The 21,823-nt window shown below is 41.7% G+C and overlaps 1 protein-coding gene across 1 annotated transcript in view; it reads right to left on the minus strand.

Moving 5' to 3' along the window:
• The window catches only part of CSMD1 (CUB and Sushi multiple domains 1), a 1,321,894-nt gene that overhangs the window by 316,671 nt on the left and 983,400 nt on the right, over positions 1-21,823 (minus strand). The window contains exons 22-23 of the mRNA XM_054971211.1: positions 20,885-21,073; positions 6,500-6,669 (exon numbers count right to left, since the gene is read on the minus strand). Coding sequence (XP_054827186.1) covers positions 6,500-6,669; positions 20,885-21,073 — 359 coding nt within the window. The remainder of the gene's footprint in view (positions 1-6,499; positions 6,670-20,884; positions 21,074-21,823) is intronic.

The following is a 21,823-nucleotide window of genomic DNA, read 5'->3' on the forward strand; positions in this document are numbered from 1 at the left end:
GTTTATATTTCTAAGTCCATTGACTTCCATAGACTTAGAAGAATGTAACTCTTTTCAGGATTACACAGTACATATGCCACTGAATGCCAGTAAACCAGGTTCTTATTTCAGATAGGTAAGTAATCCATAATTTTATTACTTTACAGTAACATCCTAAGCAGCGCTACACTTTTCTAAGTCCACTTAGTTCATTTAGAATTTAGCCTGACTGCTAAATCCTAAAGAGTCGGTGCTGTGCTAGTAGCATAAATGTCACGCAGGGCTGGATTGGTCAGTGTAAAACTAAGCTGAGATATATATTGATTCCAACCCAACAAACCAACAATTGTCCCATTGCGAATAATGCAAACATTGGCAGTTGCCAGCAGGATCAAGGCTCCTTGCAATTTTATCTTTATTAGTGGAAAAACCACATGTACTTTTGAGTTTCTAGATGATAGCAATTAAACAGCAGCAATCTTGGACAGTTCAACAGTTAATTGAAAGTATTTTCCACGGTACTTAACGTGTTTGAGCAGTTATGGTAAAGAAGCTAAATTAATATTCTTTTACTTATTGAACCAAGGCAGGATCTATGAATAATAGTCTATTTTTAGGTAAATTGGTTTGTTTTACTACAGAGAAATATATATTTATGTTGCAAAGCATCTAATAAAAATGACTATTTGGTTTTTAAGCTATGTGGTGGATTTTTAAATTTTAATATAGTGAATGAAAATTTAATTTCCTTTTTAAAATGTATCATATGTTACTTTATAAGGCATCTACCTAAGAGAATATATGGTATTCCAAGAATGGCGCAGACTATGCTTGCAGTTACAGGTATCTTACTATGGCCTTTTGAGATAAATAGATCCAAACAGACTAATGTCAGAAGGAATCATTGTGGATATTGTATGCACGATCTAGAATATTTGCCTTGGTTTATTATTGGACATGTTATCTAATTCTTATTTGGTCATTCTAATCCAATGACTAATTACCTTATTAGTACTTCAATCTAAGTGACATCGTTTGATGCAATGTTACTGAAATTCATCCTTATAAGATAAACTGGAACCATTCCTGACAGGACTTTTTTAAAAAAAGTATTCTTAGCCACCTTTACTCCGAAAATGAATGAACTTTCAGAAGCAGTGGATGTTTTGTGATTCCTCCTATCTTTGTATGGTGTAGGAGGTGGAGGGTGGGGGAGAGAAGGGAAAGATATTGCCATGTAGCCATACTACCATAGTACAAGAAGTACTCTTCTTCTTCATATGACCCTAAGATGCAAATGCTGTTGGTAGCTCTAATAGGAGTGTATATACTGTGTACTTCTTACACTGAATAGCCCGGTAGATACATCTTATAAATACCTCTTATATAAAATAAATACATCTTATATAAAAGCCCTTTAATAGTTTTAAGAGGAAAAGGCACGGTAATTAATATCCCTGGATACCTCCCAAGCTGATCTTGTATACCTGGGTGGTGTTATAAGTTTAAGTTGTTTCCTAGGTTAGGCAATCAAACCTAAGCCTGAAGCAAGTATAGGTCCGATTATCTTAAAACTTCACGTTAAAAAGTCGTAAGTGGATAACTTGTTTCCTTCTCAATCACCCCAGTTATTTCTCATTTGCAATGTGGGAGTCTAATGAGGAAAACTTATTTTGCTTCCTTGAAGTCCTTTCCACAATGTCTAAAATCATTTTGTTCTACCCCATTTGTTTCATTTAATTTTAATTTAATATGCAACACAAACACTAACAGATCTTACTTTATCTTCATTACAGTTGGGAAAGCCCTTGTCTTAGAAAGGCTCACACAAAGATGTTTTCAAAAGCAAATGCTGCTGTAACTTGACCTGAAATTTAGTACTTTTAATTTGAAAGTGTCTTCCTTCAATGTCCAGCCTCAAGCACTAAACATGGTGGAGAGGTAGTATATGTCAAATAAATGAATGAATACATCCTACTATATAAAAGGCTAAGCATATTCAAGACAACTCACTTCCTACCCTGGTGCGCCACCAGAGGGTACTGCTGTGAAAGGAAGCCCAGATGAAGTGGCCAGACCCCCAGAGAGCACACCATGGTGGAAAGCCCAGGTTGGGATCAGATGCAGAGCAGGCTGCCTTCACCCAGCTGGGATCAAGAGTGAAGCAAGTGGCAATGCCTGCCCCCACCTTTACCCAGCTGGGATCAGGAGGGGAGCAAGTGGCAATGCCCATCCCCTGCCTTCACCCAGCTGGCATCAGGAGCAAAGCAGGTGGCAATGCCTCCCCCTGCATTCACCCAGCTGGGATGAGGAGCAAAGCAGGTGACCGTGCCTGGCTCCTGCCTTCACCAAGATGGGACCAGGAGTGGAGCAGATGGCAATGCCTGCTTCCCATATTAACCCAGCTGTGATCAGGAGTGGAGCAGGTATCAATGCCCGCTCCCCACCTTCACCCAGCTGTGATCAGGAGTGGAGCAGGTATCAATGCCCGCTCCCCATCTTCACCCGGCTGGGACCAGGAGTGGAGCAGGTGGCAATGCCTGCCTCCCGCATTCACCCAGCTAAGATCAGGAGCAAAGCAGGTGACAATGCCTGCCCCCTACCTTCACCAAGCTGGGATCAGGAGCGGAGCAGGTGACAATGCCCGCCCCTCAGCCTACAATTCCCGTTTTTTTATTTACTCCCCAAAATACATAAACCAAGTTTTCCACCCCCTGGACCCCCCATTGTCTCTGGGTCCAATTCCATTTTGGAGCCGCTTTCTAAATATGTGGACATCTTCTTACATCCTTTTGTAAAAGAAATGCCTACTTTTGTACAGGACACTAAAGACGTTATTGCTAAGTTTGAGGGGACTTTTCTCCCACAAGAGGTAGCAATGATTGTGTTGGATGTCTCCTCTCTATACACCAGTATTCCCCATGAAGAAGCATGGCTAGTGGTAGAAGAGATCTTAAATTTATGTTCTGACCTAAACCCTCCCACTCACTTTTTGGTGTTCTTAGTTGAACTTATTCTGGAAAAGAACTATTTTAAGTTTGACAATGAATTCTATTTACAAATAAAGGGGGTTGCCATGGGATGCACAGTGGCACCCTCGGTGGCAAATTTATTTATGCATAAGCTGGAGCAACCATTTTTTTGTAATCCTGCAATTAACCCTTATTTTGCTCAAATTATAGCCTTCCATCACTATACAGATGATCTTCTAATCATTTATGCAAAATATTGATAATGAGGAAGTTTTTTGCCGTTGGATGGATGGGGTTAATCCCCCATCCATGATATGATTCAGCTGGGAAATTAGTACCCAAGAGATCAACTTTTTGGATATAACTCTCTATATACTAACAACCAATTAGCAGTCCGGCCCTTTAAGAAGGGCACAGACCGCAGTTTATATCTCCACTACCAATTGTTCCATCCACATCGCATTAAGAATAACATACCATTGGGTCAATTTTTACAGTTAAAGAGAAACTCTATCCAACTGATGGGTTTTGTAAATCATAGTAGACTACTTGTGGAGGACTTTCACCAGAGGGGTTATCCTATTCATTTTGTGAATGGTGCGTAGCGTCGGGCAGAATAGTATTCTAGAGCTGATTTAATGAATAAACATAGGAAGACGTCTGAATCAAGGATTATATGTGCTTTGGATTATACACCTTTAGCACCTGCCATTCTTAAATATTGGAATTTGGTAGAAGATATTCCTGGTTGTGAGGACCCCATCATAATAGCATATTGTAGGACAAAAAATATCAAGAACATGCTAATTAGATATGAATTCACTAGCACTCCAACAAGCACTCCCTTAGACACTCCCTCTGGAAGGGGCATTATGCTTGCGGTACTTGTAGAATCTGCCCGCTAGTAATGAATGCACAAGAGATTGCATCTTTAAATTTAAACATTTCCAACCATTTTACTAATTGTAACACCTCAAATGTAGTATATTTGATTACATGCCACTGTTCTCTCTTACATGTAGGCAAAATGACTCGTTCGGTAAAACAATGGATACTAGAACATCTGTCACATATAAGAAATAAAGTACTTGAAGCTCCCATGGTCAATCATTTTTTGGAGGCTGGACATAATGAAATAGATTTGAAATATACCATATTGTATACCTCTAAAGAAAAATATCCAGAGGCAATTAATGTAGATCTACATAGAAAGGAGTCTTCTTGGATTTATAAACTCAACACATTAATTCCTAGGGGCTTGAATATTAATAATGATTATACATGCTTCCTCTAGTGGTGGAAAAATTTGCTGATATATACCTTTAAATGTTTGTATACGATTGCCAGCTGATAACGATTTGTATAAATTACTGATTCATGGTTGTTTTGCACACAAGCTTCCTTAGGAGCACTACCTGACGCCTGTATTATCAATGGTTGAATAGGATGTACGTAATGTATGCTTATATTTTATATCTTACTTATAATTGTGCATATTACCATCTTTTTACATGGCTTTTTATAAAAGTCTTTTAGAATTGTGAAATTGATGTCAGCTCTTCAACCATCTTTGATAAAGAACAGAAACAGGACCAAGGAAGTGAACCAGTCAGCCCGTCAGATGGTTTTTTCCATGTTGCACTCTCTGAACTGTACCTAGAATTTACCCTATGAACTCTATGCTTTGTATTGCTGCTGAATGTGCCATATCTTGCCTTGTTAGCACTTTAAATGAAGTTAAATAACGGCTCATAGGAACCTGTATTGACACATGCACTAGCACTTTCTGTACAGTTCTGAGGTGGGAAGATTGCATGTAATTGAGTACATTGAAGGCAAATTGTATATGTTGGAAATAGAATTATAAACAATAGACACTGAAGTTGTTTATTTAATTATTTATTTATTTAGATGCTCATGATTTATTGTTCGGATCAGGAGCAAAGCAAGTGGCAATGTCCGCTCTACCCTTCACCTGGCCAAGATCAGGAGCAGAGCTGGCGGCAATGTGTGCACCTAGCCATCACCCAGGTGGGATCAGAAGCGGAGCAGGTGGCAATGCCTGACCCCACCTTCACCCAGCTGTGATCAGATGTGTAGAAGTTGGCAATGCCCACCCCCGCCTTCACCCATCTGGTATCAGGAGGGGAGCAGGTGGAAATGCCTGCCCCCCGACCCAGCCGGGATCAGAAGCAAAGCAGGTGGCAATGCCCACCCCCCCTTAACCCAACCAGGATCAGGCTTGGAGCAGGTGACAATACCTGCCCCCTTCATCTGGCCGTAATCAGGAGCGGAGGAGTAGGCAATGCCAGCTCCCCATTCATCTGGCCGGGATCAGGTGCAGAGGAGGTGGCCATGCCCGCCTCCCCTGCCTTCATCCAGCCGGGGTCAATGATGGAGGAGGAGGGAATGCCTGCTTGCCCGCCCTTCTCTTTCTAGAGCCCATTGTATTTTTTCCCACAACGGGTTTTGTTGCTGGTGAATAAATAAATAAATGAATAAAATGAACTCTAACCCCCTCTTCTAGATTAAAGAGACAGGTACCTAGTACTGTATCCGAATTTGCCTTGACAAAATGCCTCTTAACTTCATCTTTTCTGATTTAAAAATCTCACACTGTAACGTACATTTTCCAGAGCGCTTCTCCCAAACACTTTTCCTCATTTAGAAATTGACATAATCAAAAGCAGTCTTGCCAAAGTAATACCCTAAAACTGTTTCCTAAGGATCTTTTTTTCATTGGAACTTAATCCCAAAATCATGTTAGGGCTTTATCACATAAGCATACTAACACATTTTCAGTTGTTTTATTTTGTTATGTTAACTAGAATTCCTGTATCTAAGTATATTGGCTCTCCTGCTCATTTTACATTGCTTGCAGTTAAAAACATTGAGACTGGTTCTCCCTTGTGTTAAGAACACAGGCACCCAGCTTAGCCTAGTATGTTGCAATATACCTGGACATGCCCACTAATCCAAGGCCCTCCTTCCCTTCTCCACATCCTCGGAACTCAGTAGCTCAATAAAAAGCATGAGTTTGCAGCTCTCAGGGAGCCAGGAAAGAACAGGATGATGGATTACACTAAAGGAAGTGCAGAAGGCCTGTGGTTTTAAAGAAGGGCAGTGTATTAGAAAGTGCCCATTTGAGTGGCAAGAACGGAGATGAATACCTATTGGGATCTACTCAGTACTATCAGACTCAGCTTCTATAAAGTTGTGGGCTGGCTGAGGAAAGAGGTTGAAAGGTGGATTACAGTCAGCAGCAGCAGGTCCCCTAATGCTTCCTACTTTGACTTGAGATACGTGGTGGCAAACAAGTTGAATATACTCAACTCCCCTCCCTCAGGTCACTTGTCCAGGACTGAGGGCAGGTTTGAATTCTCTCTCTCTCTCCCTCTCTCTCTCTCACACACACACACACGCACGCACATACACACAGAAGGTGAGGATCATGTCAACAGGTCTATTTTTCCAAGAACAACAGATGGAATAATTAATGTACAGTATAGGTTTGGATAATTTTAGGATTTTTTTAAAAAAATAAATACCTTAATAATGTCCCCTTCATGCAGCTGAAAAGTTCTGGCTCTCAGATGAATCCCTTTCCCAGGTTCAGTTTCAATTTTATAGATGCATTCATGGTTGTTGTCATAATTAGATGGGAAATTTGGAGACAGCAGTGTTCCTTCATTTCCAGAAACACTTGCTCCGCATTCAGCTAAAACAAACAAAACCAGACACATTTTAAATGTAAGAGTTAACTATCAATTTCAAAGGATTTTAAAAATTGTGATTATTTCCCAACATCTGCTAATGCTTTCATATAAAAGTATCTCATTCAATTTCTTTATTAGCTTGTGGCACCTTTAGGACAATAATGTATTTGCTATTTCTTATAACTTATTTATTAAAAACCTGTTAGCCTTTAGATCAGATTCTTTGACTCTTGTAACTAGGTATCCAATTTTTCCTTCTTTTCAGAACCCCTCGGTTGAATGTTCATGTTTCAGTGCATTCAAATTTTCCAGCGAGAACAGCCAAGGAATTCGACAATACAGCCAAGGAATTCTGCATGCAAAGGTAAAACTCTATACCATATATATCTTCCCCTGAACTAATTACACAGAAAAGATACGAGTGACTCCCAGAGAAGTGTCAAATAGCAAACAAGAGTGAAACACACTTAAGTTTCCCAGACAAAATCCTAAAAACAAACCAGAGGTAATGATCTCTATTAACAACCTATCTGCACTTGCATTATTTATTAGTTAGGTTGGAGAAAAACTCAGGGTTGAATGTCCTTTGCTATCTGATACCTGCACTTGTGCAACTTGGACAGTGGGTGGAGAAGTTTGGAAATCCTGTCATGAGAGGAGTGGGCAATATCTTGGTTTGAATCTAGAATTGTACCTATGAAAGTTAGGGATTGTTGAAGACTCGAGACAGGACTTCTCCTTGTTGATCTTGAGGCATATTGAGCCAAAATGAACAGAACTATGGGGATGTGGTGAGATACAATTTCCCTGGAAGGGCCCAGGAGAAGCCGGGCATCGAGACATGGGAAGACCATGCAACTTTGTATCATGAGATGACTTACGACGGTTACCGTGCCTTTTGTAAAAACACGTGGTGCTGAGGAGAAGCCAAAAGGGAGGACCCTGTATTGATATCTCTTGAAAATTAAGAAACTTTCTGAAATGATATTTATTGCAACATGAAAATAGGCATTTGTTATGTCTACAATAGTAAACTATGAATGAACAGTGGAAGAATATCTCTGAGGGATAATATGCAAAACTTCAAAAGAACAGTAAACTAGTTTAAAGAGCAGAGATCTAAAATTGGTTGGGAACCTCCTGATTTTTTGTCTATAATAAAGTTATGAGAAAACCACTCTGCAGAGGTGGAAAGAATTTCTTCTATAGCTCCTTCTAATAATGCCTCCACTTTTTAAACCAGAAGGGGAGGGGGAGGGGAGGACTGGTCAGAGGAAGAGAGTTTGGTGGGTAAGTTATGAATTCTAGACAATGTCCTTGTATTATTATGGAAAGTACCCACTCCTTCTCAGTTAAGCATGTCAAGGCTTGGATGATAAAATGGTGGTTTACCAGAGAGATGCAAGGCACACTGTCAAAAACCTTGTTTGCCTGATCCAGATTAGTCTTTAGGAGAGTGAGAGCCGTCTTTAGGCTTAGATTTGAAATATCACCTCCGTGGTTATTGGGATGAGGGAGGTAGTGGCTGAGGGCCCGTTGAGGAGGAATGAGGTTGGTGAGAGCTATATCTGAAGAATCTAGGATAGCTGTGATAATTCCTAGATGGAACTCTATATTTAAATGGATTAGGGTATAGTGGAGTGATACCCAATGATCTAGCAGTTACTCTATCAACTTTGATTTTTCTAAGAGCCTTGGTTATGGTGGTGGAGAAGAGATCATTGTCTTCAAAAGATAGAACTTCTACCCTTTTCTTGTGGGGCAAGGTCTGTGGTTCTAAGCCAAGAACGCCTTCTTAGCACAATGGCAGATGGAATAGCCCTGGAGGTGTAATTAGCAAAGTTCCTAACAATGTTAATTTGACAATAGAATTGGCAGGAATGTGAGTGAATAGAAACCCTGACTTGTGTTGCCTGTTTTATACATATTGTCCAGCTTTTTTTATCTTGCTGAGGTAGAAGGTGTTCTGGCCTAAACATCCGTGGTCACATCAAGCATTCCCTGCACAATGGGAAAAGCAACAGGAGCTACAGCTTCAGAATGAAGAATTCAGAACACTGGAAGTGAAGACTGTGGTGCTGAACAGGTGACATCAGTCTCTCAGGATCTGGCCATTCTCACTAACTGTACATTCATAGATCGCCACTTGGTGATATAGCCAACTCTTCAATGAGTACATCAGAAAGTAATGGTTCGGAGGCTATGATGGAACCGATATCAGAGTTGTCTTCAGATTACCTGCATAGTTCTAATACTGGATCTTGAACCATAACACCTCTGGAAGAGATGGAGGAACTGACAAGGACTGAGGTCTGTGCCTCAATTACAATTGAGAGTAGAAATAGAAGTCTTCTTCTGGATAGTAGTAGTGATGGTGGGAGTAAAGAAATAGAGACCCGTCTTAGCCTGTACCACAGTAATAAGAATGGCATGGAGAACCATAAAGTAAATATTGGATCCAACAATGGTGTCTAAGGGAGTGCACAACATCTAACTGCTTATCAGGTTTAGTTAGGCCTGTAGAGGCCTTCTAATCTCCCAGGTTAACAGCTGGAGATAGAGGAAGTGGAAAAATGGCCTCTAATAGATCTGGAATCTTATCCTCTGACAGGGAGGGTGGAGACATGGAACAATGTCTGGGGGTCAGAGGTGGTGTCCTTGGAACCACAGCAGGAACTATTGGTTTGGAGGGAGCTGGTGGAAAGCTTCTTCTTCTTAAGTGATAATGTCAGAGCCAAGGTCAAAGGCTTTTCAAGGCGTTTTGTTTTCCTTTCTTTCCTTTTCAGAGCTCCTATTAGTCTTGAGCAATGACTAATTGAATAATACATTAATTTCTAAAGGAAAATATGCTAGACAGAAATTTAGCAACCAACAAGGTTATATTTTGATCACTGTCTAGCAACAGATAGGGAAGAATCTCCTCTTGAAAATTATTAACATTGGGTTGCGTCATTGGTTGTATTTTGAATGTTCTTTTATGTCAATTTTTGGTTGTGGTTTTGCTTGTTTTGGTGTGTTTTAAATAAAGTACACTGTCCATTTGGGGGAAAAAATTAACTGGAGCACAGGTTAAAAGAGGTAAAATCCAATGATTCCTAAAAAAAACAGTATAAATAGGACATTCTAATACTTTATGAGACAGTGTCATTTTTACCCTGACTACAAGGACAAAGGTTATCTGAGTATGGTATATGATAAAATCTGCCATTCAGTACTTTTGAGGGGTTAGCATTCAATCAAGCTAGGACAAATGCTCGAACATAATGAAAAGCCATTAAATTTCTCATGTAGGATGGTACAGACTGTGGAGGTAAGATACCAAGAAACTGGGTTGAACAAACTCTACGAGTCCGTATCACCATACTATTGTAATCAAGGTCGATAAGACGATGTTTAACAGTAGATAGGGTCTCTGCCTTACACAGCACACAAATGTCTTCAGTTGTGAGCCCCAACTGTCATAACTTGGCATTGAACATCTTCATCCAGGCAGAATAGAAAACATCTTGTTTAAGAAAAAAACAGCAAACCTTCAGTTTCAATTATAACGGTCATCTTTATTCTTAACTTAAAAGCACTGAGCCACGCTCTACCTTTCCCTAACGTTTGTCCTAATTCACCCCTCCTGAGACATATGTTTGAGATACACTGAGGAATGTCTATTATCTTACATATTAATTGGCAAAGAGGATGTGTTTTGTTTTCATTTTTGCCTTCTTGGCAGGTGGCTCAGACTAGCCTCTAGGTGGAACTGAGGAAGACACTAATGGCACTAGTGCATCTTTAGAACCCATATCAGCCAGTGGAGTCAAAGGTGGAACTAAAGCAGCATGCTCAGGAAGCTCTGTTTCCTTGCTGGTGGCTGTAGGAACCATTGAGGCAGACCGTTTGAGGGCTGACTCCCATAGTGCCACTTGAAGCTATCACACCCTTTCATAACTAGAGATGGGCATGAACAGAAAAAAAATGAACATGGTGTTTGTTGTTTGTTGCCATCCACGAACAGGGACTCACGAACAACCACGAACATGTACATGAACATGTTTGTGGTTGGCTGTTTGTGGTGGCCAGCAGGCTCTCCTCCAGCCATCATCTAAGTTTGGTCAAGATCCCTACTGCACCACTCCCAGAAACCTTACCTGAGCAGGCAGCAGGAAAGGTACCAATAATAAATAATAGCTTGGCCCCAGAGCCTGGCAGCAGCCCCGGAACTTGAAGAGGTAGATCCCTATCCCACCACACACAAAGAAAATTCAAGCTCCAATGCACTCTATCAAAATGCCAACAGCAACTCTCTCTCCACTGTCTGCAAAGTCAGAGCTAGGAGCCCCCCTCTGGTCTTTGCTCCCTTGTTGTAACAAATTTGGAGCTCCACACTTGAAAGGAAGACCTGCTTATCAAGCTAAATTGGGCTTAGATTGGGGTTTCCAGGGCAACAGCAGGAGTTCAGACAGAGTTCAGACAATCCCTGCCTAAGTTGCCAAGGGAATTAATTGATTGCAGGTGCCAGACTGTCTGGCTTGACGAACAGCAATGAACGAGGCTTGCAACGACCACCAGTTCGTTTAGAATGGGGCCTCACAAACATGGTGTCGTATCCTTCACCAAAACAGAAGAGGCATTTATCATGGCTATTGGACGGGGTCATTTTCATTCTGTAGTGGGAACATTTCTTGCAGAGTGCCTTTGATGCCATGAAGTTGAAGGCTGTAGCTCATATTCAGGAGATAATACTGAAAAGTAGTAGAGCAGAGAAAAGGCAGTGACAAAGAACTGCTCACTTGTGCCTGGGGTGTGTGTGTGTGGGGAAAGGAGCTTTTCAACACCCATGGCTAGCCATCACATGCACAGTTCCCATGTGGGACTGTGCAGAAGCCACAATGATAAATTAAGATGCCCCAAAAATGTTTCATGCATGGCTTATACATGAGACAGTTGCATAGATACGTGCATCTCTCTGAAGTACTAAATGAGAAATGAAAAGAAAATGAAACATAATAATGCAAGGAGGCTTGGGAATCTGAGAGGGAGAGTTATGCTGGTGACCTGGACTGGGGGAAAGGGAGCTGACAGAAGCCAGAGTGCCCGGAGATCTGGAGAGGGGCTTTGAGAGACACAAAGGGAGGCTCCATGGTAGAAGCCAGAAGCTATGACAGAGCAACGGGGAGGAAGAACTCTAGGGATCACGGGCCGTAGTGAGAGAAAGAGGGAGGGATTTTTTTTTAAAGGGAGATCATAACTTGGAGAATATGTGCTGTCTCCTTTGTGTGAGGGGGAGGGGGCAGATTACAATGGGGGGGTGGAAATTACCTGAAGTATATAAATTCCAGACCATACACTTAATTTTCTTTCTTGTGTGTGTGCATGTCCTGTGATTGTAGTCAAATTATATTTCTTACTTGCTAGTTTCAGGATTCACGAATGTCAGAATTTCCTGTGCCAATATTTGTTTGGGACTGTGACTTGAGATCGTGCTGATGCCCTGATTAACATTTACTCCAAGTCTCATCAAGGTGCTTCTTTCCCTTTGTCTTTTTCCATCTCTTCTCTGGGTACGAAAGCAAGGCTTTTAGCTGCCCTTTTTATTTTCTGGAGCAGCCTGAAGCCATAGACAATTATAGGGCTCCTGGTACAACATTGCTTCCTCCTGCACTACAGCCACCTGGCAGAACTGAGTGGCCCTTGCAGTATTTGCTAAGTCACAAGGGCTTGGCTCTGCTAGCTTTTGGTTGCCAGCAGCCCTTCAAGGATCTTCTCTGTAAGTTATATAGCAAGTTCTTCCCTGTCTAGTTTGCTATAAGAGGAGGAGGAGGATTGTGACGTGAAATTACGAGTTTTAGCTTTTGATTTATTTTTTTAAAAGATAACATTAGTAAGGTGTTCAAGAGAATGAAGATGTCAGTGCAAAGTTACTCTAGTAAAGGTGAAACAATTCTGTCTTCTCCAACATTGCTTTATTGCTTTATTATAAACATTATAGAAGTTTATTTATTTACTAGAAACAAAGCCCGTTGTGGGGAAAAATACAATGGGCTCTAGAAAGGGGAGAGTGGGCAGGCAGGCATTTCCTCCTTCTCCATCACTGATCCCGGCCGGTGAAGGAGGGGAGTGGGCATTGCCACATGCTCCACACTTGATCTCAGAAACATGAAACGGTGGTGGGTTTTGCTACCTGCTGCAAATCTGATACAGGCTGGGTAAAGGGGGGCAGGCATTACCACCTGCTCCACACCTGATCCCAGCTGGGTGAAGGGAAAACGGGCATTGCTTTCTGCTCTGCGCCTGATTACGGTTCAGTGAAGGAAGGCAGGCATTGCTGCTTACTCCAAGCCTGATCCCAGCTGGGTGAAGGGAAGTGGGCATTGCCATTTGTTCCCTGCTGGGTGAAGGGAGGAGTGAGCACTACCTCCTGCTCCTTGCCTGATCCCGACAGGCGAAGGCGGGCGGTGGGCTTTGTTACATGTTCAGCTCCTGATCCCAACTGACTGAAGGGGATGCGAGCATTGCCACCTTCTCTGCTGCTGATTCCAGCCAATTGAAGGGGGGGCTTGGCACCTGAGTCCGACAGGGTGAAAATGGAGTGGGCATTGCCGCCTGCATTGTTCCAGTAGGTTGAAGGGGGCGAGCATTGCCAACTGCTCCACTTCTTGTCCCGGATGGATGAAAGGAAGAAGGGAATTGCCTCCTGATCTGTGCCTGAAGGACCTGGGCGAGCATTGGCACCTGCTCCACTCCTGATCCCACCTGGGTGAAGGGGGGGTGGGCATTGCCACCTACTCCGCTCCTAATACCAGCTGGGTTAAGGTGTGTGTGTGTGTGCATTGCCACCTGCTCCGCTCCTGATCTCAGCTGGCTTAAGGAGGTGGGCATTGCCACCTTCTCCGCTCCTAATACCACCTAGGTTACGGCAGGGGGTGGGCATTTCTAGCTGCTTCGCTCCTACTGCCAGCTGGGTTAAGGTGGGGGGGGTAGGCATTGCGACCTGCTCTACTCCTAATACCAGCTGAGTTAAGGCATGTGTGTGCATTGCCACCTGTTCCGCTCCTGATCCCAGCTGGCTTAAGGGGGCGGGCACTGCCAACTGCTCTGCTCTTAATACCACGTGGGTTAAGGTGAGGATGGGCATTGTCACCTCCTCTGCTCCTAATACCAGCTGGGTTACGGCGAGTATGTGCATTGCCACCTGTTACACTGCTAATATCCACTATGTTAAGGTGGGGGTGGGCATTGCCACCTGCTCCACTCCTAATACCAGCTGGGTTAAGGCAGGAAGTGGGCATTGTCACCTGCTCCACTCCTAATACCAGCTGGGTTAATGTGGGGGTGGGCATTGCCAACTGCTCCACTCCTATTACCAGCTGTGTTAAGGCAGGAAGTGGGCATTGTCACCTGCTCCACTCCTACTACCAGCTGGGTTAAGGTGGAAAGTGGACATATCTACCTTCGCCGCTCCCGATCCCAGCTGGGTGAAGGTGGGAGGGTATTGCCACCAGCTCTGCTCCTAATATCAGTTGGGTTGATGCAGGGGGTGGGCATTGCTACCTGCTCCACTCCTAATACCAGCTGGCTGAAAGGAGGCAGGCATTGCCACCAGCTCCAGTACCAATATCAACTGGGTTAACGTGGTGGTGTGCATAGCCACCTCTTCTTTTCCTAACACCAGCGGGCTGAAGGGGGGGGCGGGCATTGCCACCTGCTCCGCACCTAATATAAGCCAGGTTAAGGCATGCGGAGGGCATTGCCACCTGCTCCACTTCCCACCATGGCATGTTTTCTGGAGCGATATGGTGAGTTACCTGGGCTTTCCTCTGTGGCAGCGCCATCTGGTGGTGCACCAGGGTATAAAGTGAGTCATCTGAAACACACTCAATTATATATTAAGATACAACCCAAGAAATGTATAATAATAACTGCACTTATATACTGCTCTTCTAGACAGATTAGTGGCCCACCCAGAGCAGTGAACAAGTTAGTGTTATTATTATTCCCACAATGCACCTGGGGAGCTGGGGCTGAGAGGAGTGGCTTACCCAAGGCCACCTAAGGGTGTTGATCAAAGGAAGATTCTGTTGTTGCTAGGTAGATCTCTAGCCTCACAATGTAGTTCACTGACCCTCTGATCAGTTCAGAAGCAAGGCTGAATGCTAGGTATCTCTACTACATGGATAACTGAAAGGACTGGACTAGGGCATTAGTATTCACATTACACCATTATTAAAATAGCTGGCTTATTTTATCACTTCTTCATTTTGTCTTGTATTTTTAGATACCAGGTTACTATTTCATTCTCATTTTCTCTTATTATTATCCATCTCAGCATGACCTACAGAATAAAGCAAAACATGCAACCAATGGTAATCCCCTTGTGCTTGGAAAACTGCTCATCAAGACTAAAGGGTTTACATTTTTTGAGAAAAAAAATTAACCTCGCAAATAATATTTTGTCAGCTAACAGCTCTAAGAGTAATAATTACTCTGCACAGTAGCATTCATTTTCAATTTAAGCTGTAATGATCAAATAGTGCTTTTTATAGTAAACAACATTGCTGCAATGAAAACTATACTGCCAAATTCTTCAGTTCTGTACATCAGTTCCGTTACGGGGCAGGGGAGAGCTGTTTCTGGTTCAAAGGGGATACAAAGAAAATTTGCAAAGTTCTTGAGAGGGTAAAAGAGAAATGTAAACAGACTACAAATGTACAAACGCAATGAGAAATTTGTTCTGGAGTCATAAATGCTGTGCAGAAACTTTCTAGAATTAAGAATAAATGAAAGGCGATGGGCACTGAAAAGGACAAAGCCACAGCCCCCACCAGAAATACTCCACAGAGTCCACAGGGGTATCTACTAATGTGTTGGAAATCATTCTGTGGTCTTAAGCAATATTGGTTTTTGTTTTTGCTTTTTAAAGCAGTGTTGTAATTTCTGAGTCAGAGTGAAAAGAGATCTACATTCTCATCAGCCAGAGGCAAGCTGCTTTGGATTTGACCTGATACTTTGTGTGTGTGTGTGTGGTGTGTGTGTGTGTGTGCGCGCGCGTGCGCATGCATTGAACACTCAAAAAAGAATGTTTTGTCATATTCTCTTCCACCATGAATGGTATCCAAAGTATGGTATTAAAAGGATTTTTTTTTAAAAAGACCTCTTTAGTTTTCCCCAATTCAAACATCAATCCATACCAGATTTATTACTTGTACTCAGTATCGTCTCAAAGTTAGATTTTAAGTGCGCACATTTGAACCTTTCATATATTCTTTCCTGGGCTAGCACACAAACACACAAAACCAGAGCTAAATAAGAACAAGTTTGCACCTAAGGACATACAAAGACCTTGCTGGGTCAAACTAGTGGTCTATCTAGTCCAGCATCCTGCTTCACTGTAGCCAAAAGTTGCCCTGGAAAGCCAACAAATGGGGCACAGCAGCCAAGTCCCCCCGCCTCCCCTCATGAGACCTACTAGCACTGGGTTTCAGAGGTTTACTGCCTCTGAATATAGAAGTTCCATTTACTCACCATGGTCAGTAACCAATGATGGACCTATCCTCCATGAAACTGTCTAACTCCCTTTTAAAGCCATCTCTGTCCATGGCCATGAGCACACCCATGGGCAGGAAAGACCACAATTTAATCACACGCGAGGTAAAGAATTATTTCCTTCTGACTGACTTGCACCTGTCCTGTGCCATCAACTTTATTGGTTGCCCACCCCCCACCCCCGCCTTAGAACACTGACACGTGGAGTGATACTATTATGACATATAGATCATGGTAACATCCATTCCTGCACTGTTTCAGACTGCAGGATTACATTTCTGACCGCACAACAGATATATTTACATGTACAAAACTTACACATCAGTGTAAATTATTATAGCCTACCTGTCTCCCCGAAGGCATGGATTGTTTTTACTAAGTATTCACTACTTTTACTAAGTATTCAATACTTTTGCTAAGTATTCAGTAAGTACTTTTTCACATGGGATAATTAAAATCATGATCCCATACCTAAAATCTGAAATAAAACAATCCTGGAACCCCATAGTGTGATTGTTATATATTCCAACACTGACAAACATATAGCTACATTATAGAGATCTGCCCGCTTCTCTTCTATCAACTAATTCTTTCAGTTCAACTATGCTGAATTTTGTCCTCATCAAATATGTCTAGGATGTTATATAATGGTTTAGGATACTTCAAATTCTGTTTACAGAGTGCAGAAACAACTTACAAAGAAACCCAAATTAATGTTTTCATTAAAACAAAGAACATCTTGCAGAAAATGGGAAGAAAAAAAAGAGGTGTGAGGTACACAGTAATCTGAATATGCAGTACTCTTTTGTTTAATTGACTATTGTGGTTCATCTGTACTTAACTTTAGATGAAAGCCATCTGCTGAAAGCTGAAAGCAGAATGCAGAATTGATTTAATTATGAAATTAAATAATTTTGAACTGTTTCTGCCAAGTAATGAAATACCTTTGTCTTGAGACCTGGTGGTAGATAATAAGTCAAACAGAGCACCGGGCAGAGAATTATATTCAAAATAGAAAACAGCTGATGCGTATCAGAAATTCAAATTAAAGGAGTTCTGTCAGGAGAGAAGTGCAGTTTTATGATGCCTCTTTCATATGCCTGACATTTGGAACAAAGCCTTTGCCCAGCTTTGAGAGACCTTTTCATTATCTTTTTAATAAAATAGTCTGCAAACAAACATTTGTATAGGAATACGTAACAACTCGGCCAATGAATATTAGGACCAAGCAATATTAATTTCCTAGGGATAAACAATATTAATTTCATACATTGCATCAAACAGAAGATGGTGCAAAAAAAGGACAAAAAAGTGGACAGACTAATAAGTTTCTACGATTTTATCTATCTAGCTATCCATCCATTCCATTTTAATCCCACACTACCCACAAGTAAGAGTCTATAAGGAATGCAACAGAAACTCTGGAGGAATCTAGGCAAATTCATTGAACATCCAAAGTGAGTTCACCAATGTTGATTTTAAACTTGCATGCCTTGTGAAAAGTACTGTTTATTTAGGACCCAAGTGTCTGTTGACCATTTCCATTTGCATCCCGTGTGGTGGTGGTCTCTTGCATTCAGTAAACAGCGCTGCCATCCTGTGCAAGTATCCACACACACACACACCTCAGCAGGGGCCTAAAATCCCTCCCTGGTAGAGATTCCCAAATATTTCCAGCAAAAACCTGTCCGCTCTCTTCCTGCCACAACTGGGCTTTGGCAGTTCCCTTGGTAATGCCTTGCGCAGGAGGATGAAGTTAGATGCAGGCTGCCAGGTGCTCAGGGGAAAGCACTGGGGACATTCCCTTCTTGAGCTGAGCACTTCTATAGCGCAGAAGAGAGGAGACTCCATATGGGAGCCAGCATACTGGCAGTATACTGCTTTCCTCATAACATCCAAGATTCTTTGAAATATTGAAGTAAGGAGAAGTTCAAGTTCTTTCAGAATATCTGAATGTAGACTAATGGCAATTTCTTATGTGCTCCTGGAATTCATACTACCTGAGATGTGCATGTCTGGTCTGAGGGCGCAGGCAGGCATTTTGCTTTCTCAATGAAATGTGACTTTAAAAAAATTAACATATTGGTGCCAGGTTCTGCCAATCAGTATTTTCTAGGCAAATCAATATCCGAAAACACAATGATCACTCCCCCTCCCCACTTATTGTATAGGTTTGGGAACGTTGTACATGCATGTATGCATTGGCAGGACTGAAAATTCTTTGGCCTCCCTCAGACAGAAAATAATAGGATATCTTTTAACATATGGATGCAGTATTATTATTTTCTTTAATTGCCATAGTTTAATAATGCCTCAATAAACTTAGTTTAAAACCCCTATTAATAGTTTTAATAATACCAAACTAATGAAGCAATCTCTCTAATGAAAACTGAGAAATGAGCTAATTTTGACCTTATTTGAAAGGTAACATGGGGGAAAAAAAACCTTTGCAATCTTTGGAAATAAATAAAGCAATAAACTGCAAAGTGAAGGGTGAATACTCTGAAGATCATCAATGCTTCTTAAACCCATACATGTTAGAATCAATTAAAAATTTTGCTTCATGGTAAGCAGATAACTCAGAAGGATACAGGAGGATTTCTATCCTTAGTCCTCCCCCACCCCCCAACAAATAATGGAAGATCGTAAGTATTTTTAAATCTGATTTAGGGTAGCTTAGCCACGTGATCATTTATGGTGGCAAACTCCCAGAAATGTATGCCTCTGCCTGCCATTGCCAGTTGATTGGCAGGAGGAGAAAAGCCGGGGAAATGGGAGCACATACAATTGCATCCCTAACCAATGACATATTTTAAATCACTAAAGATCAAAGATCTTTCTGCAGCCTTGTTTTTCTGGATGTTGAAACAGTAATATATGGCTGTAGATTAGGGTTGCCAGGTCCCCCTGGCAACCGGAGGGAGATGGGGTTGTGATGGGAACCTACCTGCACACACACGAGAGTGGTTATATCATCAGCCAATGACATCACTTCCAGCATGACCCACAAGCGATGGCATCACACCATGGTGGATTCTTTTAACATTTGTCGGGCTGAGTTTTAAATAATTGGCCCTGGCATGGCACCTTTGCTTCCAGGGCATACCACAAGTGATACCATTGGCTGGAGATATGGTCGCTCTCACACACATGCACCAGTAAGTTTCCACCCACTTCCTACCTCCCGCAGGTTGCCAGGAGGGACGTGGCAACTGTAATCTGGAGCCATATTTAATTGCTTCAACATCCAGCATATCTTCATTTGGTTTGCAGTCTATGTAGTAAAGTTATTTCTGAGATTTCACTGCAAGTTCAAAGAATGTGTAAAATATACTTAACTGAACAGCAAAAGCGAGGTGGAAAAAAAATCTTTGATCTTAATGGTTTAAAAAACCATGTTGCTTCTACCCACATTTTTTCTTTACAAATTCAGTAGTTACTTAAAAAAAAAACTCTGAAGCTGTCTCAGACAATTAGAAAACCACCCCAGCCAAAAAGATCTCGCTGTAACAGGAATTTTGAGTTTATATATAGCTTTGTGATTGTTGGTGGTACATTTATAACATACAAGTTGGAGATATCTGTTTACTAATTCATTACGGAATGTGAAGGCTGGGTCCCCTCTGGTGCCTTGTGCAGCACTCATTTGTGAGGTGCAGACTGTCCTCAGTTCCTGCACACATGGTATCCCAATTTAGATTGTGACTGTGGCATACATGGAGAAGGGGCTTCAGCATTCTCCAACATGCCATTTTACCAATCTGAAATGATCCTGAAGGGTGCTATTTGGCCCAGTGGGGAAACCCACAGATTCAGGAATTTCACTATAAAGCAATTCTTGTTTTTGTAAGGTATCTGCTCTAGCTGTACATGTGCAGCGCCGGGCAGCTGCGTGCTATGGTTTTACGATGTCCGTCTTCTGTTGGGTGGTTAGATTCAGCCCCCCCTCCCCCAATTACACCCATCCAGTTACTACTATTGGTATGGTCCTTGTCCAATAACTGTAGCTTACTTTGCTAGAGCAAAACAAAATCCTAAAAGAAACAAAATCCTATTAAACCAAACAGAAGCTGATTACTGACCTTGAAAGCAGCACAAATATGAATTCATCAGACTGCAGCTGATTCCAGTGTTTGCTAAGCGTCACAAAATGATCTAAGATGCTAGGCTTAAACCACGAAAGGGCTATTTAGGATTATTATGTCCAAATGGGTAATTTCTTTATTGTAAAAATCAGCAGGAAGATTTATGCCTTCACATACACAATAATGCAAGTGTAAATTATTTTCCAAGCAACAATCATTCCAATTGCATTTCACTGCCAGCTCTTGAGTATCAATCTCAATTGGTTAGTGCATCCAGAATCAGAGTCAGTTGGCACAAGCACCTAGTCCTCATTTAAAATATGTACTGGAGCGTACTAAACAGGGGTATTACCGTCCCTTTGAGACTTACCAACTATTATAATTTTAGGAAAGAAATACAGTTGTTACTATCAAGTCCTTTGTTAAATTTTAAAAACAAGGACCATGAAACTGCAAAAAAAAATGAGAGAGTTGTTGTGGCAAGGTACTTTAAAGAGCTGTTATTTTACCTTCAGATTTGTTTGCCACTCTATCTCCGCCCCCATCCCATGTGCTATTAACGATTGGATGAATGAAATGAAAGCATGTGACCACCTACCCACACACCTTGGCAGAGGTGCACTCCATACACGGCGACCACCACCTAGGCACGTCAGCTTGCTTGCACCTTCCAAACGATATCCAGGGAAGCAAGAGAATGTTAAGGAATCTCCAACACCAAAATGAAATCCTATTCTTCGACTGAAGGCAGGAACACCGGGGTCATCACAGGGTTCCAGGTCGTATTCTTCAAACAACAAATCAAAAACAAAGGAAAAAGATAAATGTCTCTTTAAAAAAAGAAAGAAAGGTAGAAAGGGGGGGGGGTAGAACATAACAACTACATACAACCAAGATACATTATTTCCAGGGAAGGCTGGAAATACATATAAGTTCAATATTTCACATTCAAATATCCACTTGTCCATTCCTGCTTCTGATGGCCAAATTGGACTCTATAATAAATGTACAGCCACTACCAAAATTTAGTTCCTTTCCCTGTCATATCATTTAGCAGAATTTAGTTTCAGAGGTGGAGTGGTAGAGTTTAGTACCAGTGTCAAAATGGTGGCACTAAGCTGTTGTGTTCCCCATAGACTTTCTGCTGAATCTTAGCGCAGCATGACTTCACTTCTAAGTTCACTTCAGAAATGACATCATACTATTTACATGACGGTGCCCCCATGTTTCCATCCCTCCCCAGTCCTCCTGCCAGATGCAGACTGGCAACTCTACCTCTTTCCTATGTGAAAGACCACATAGCTGTCATGATCTTCATAGCAGGCCTTCCTCAAATCTAAATTCCTTCATTAAAAGTTGTTAAATCTGTGGCACAAAAGACTCCAGAAGTAGTCTCTACTCCTTGGAACATTCCTCCAAGATAATCTCAGACTATATCTCTGGTCAGGTCCTATTTTTAGCAAGGTCTTCAAGAAATTGAATTACTGATTTTTTTTAACAATAGTTTTCTTTGAATTTATATTGATGTCTGGAATAT

Source organism: Eublepharis macularius, chromosome 1, assembly GCF_028583425.1.
Source record: "Eublepharis macularius isolate TG4126 chromosome 1, MPM_Emac_v1.0, whole genome shotgun sequence".
Classification (NCBI taxonomy): Eukaryota; Metazoa; Chordata; class Lepidosauria; order Squamata; family Eublepharidae; genus Eublepharis; species Eublepharis macularius.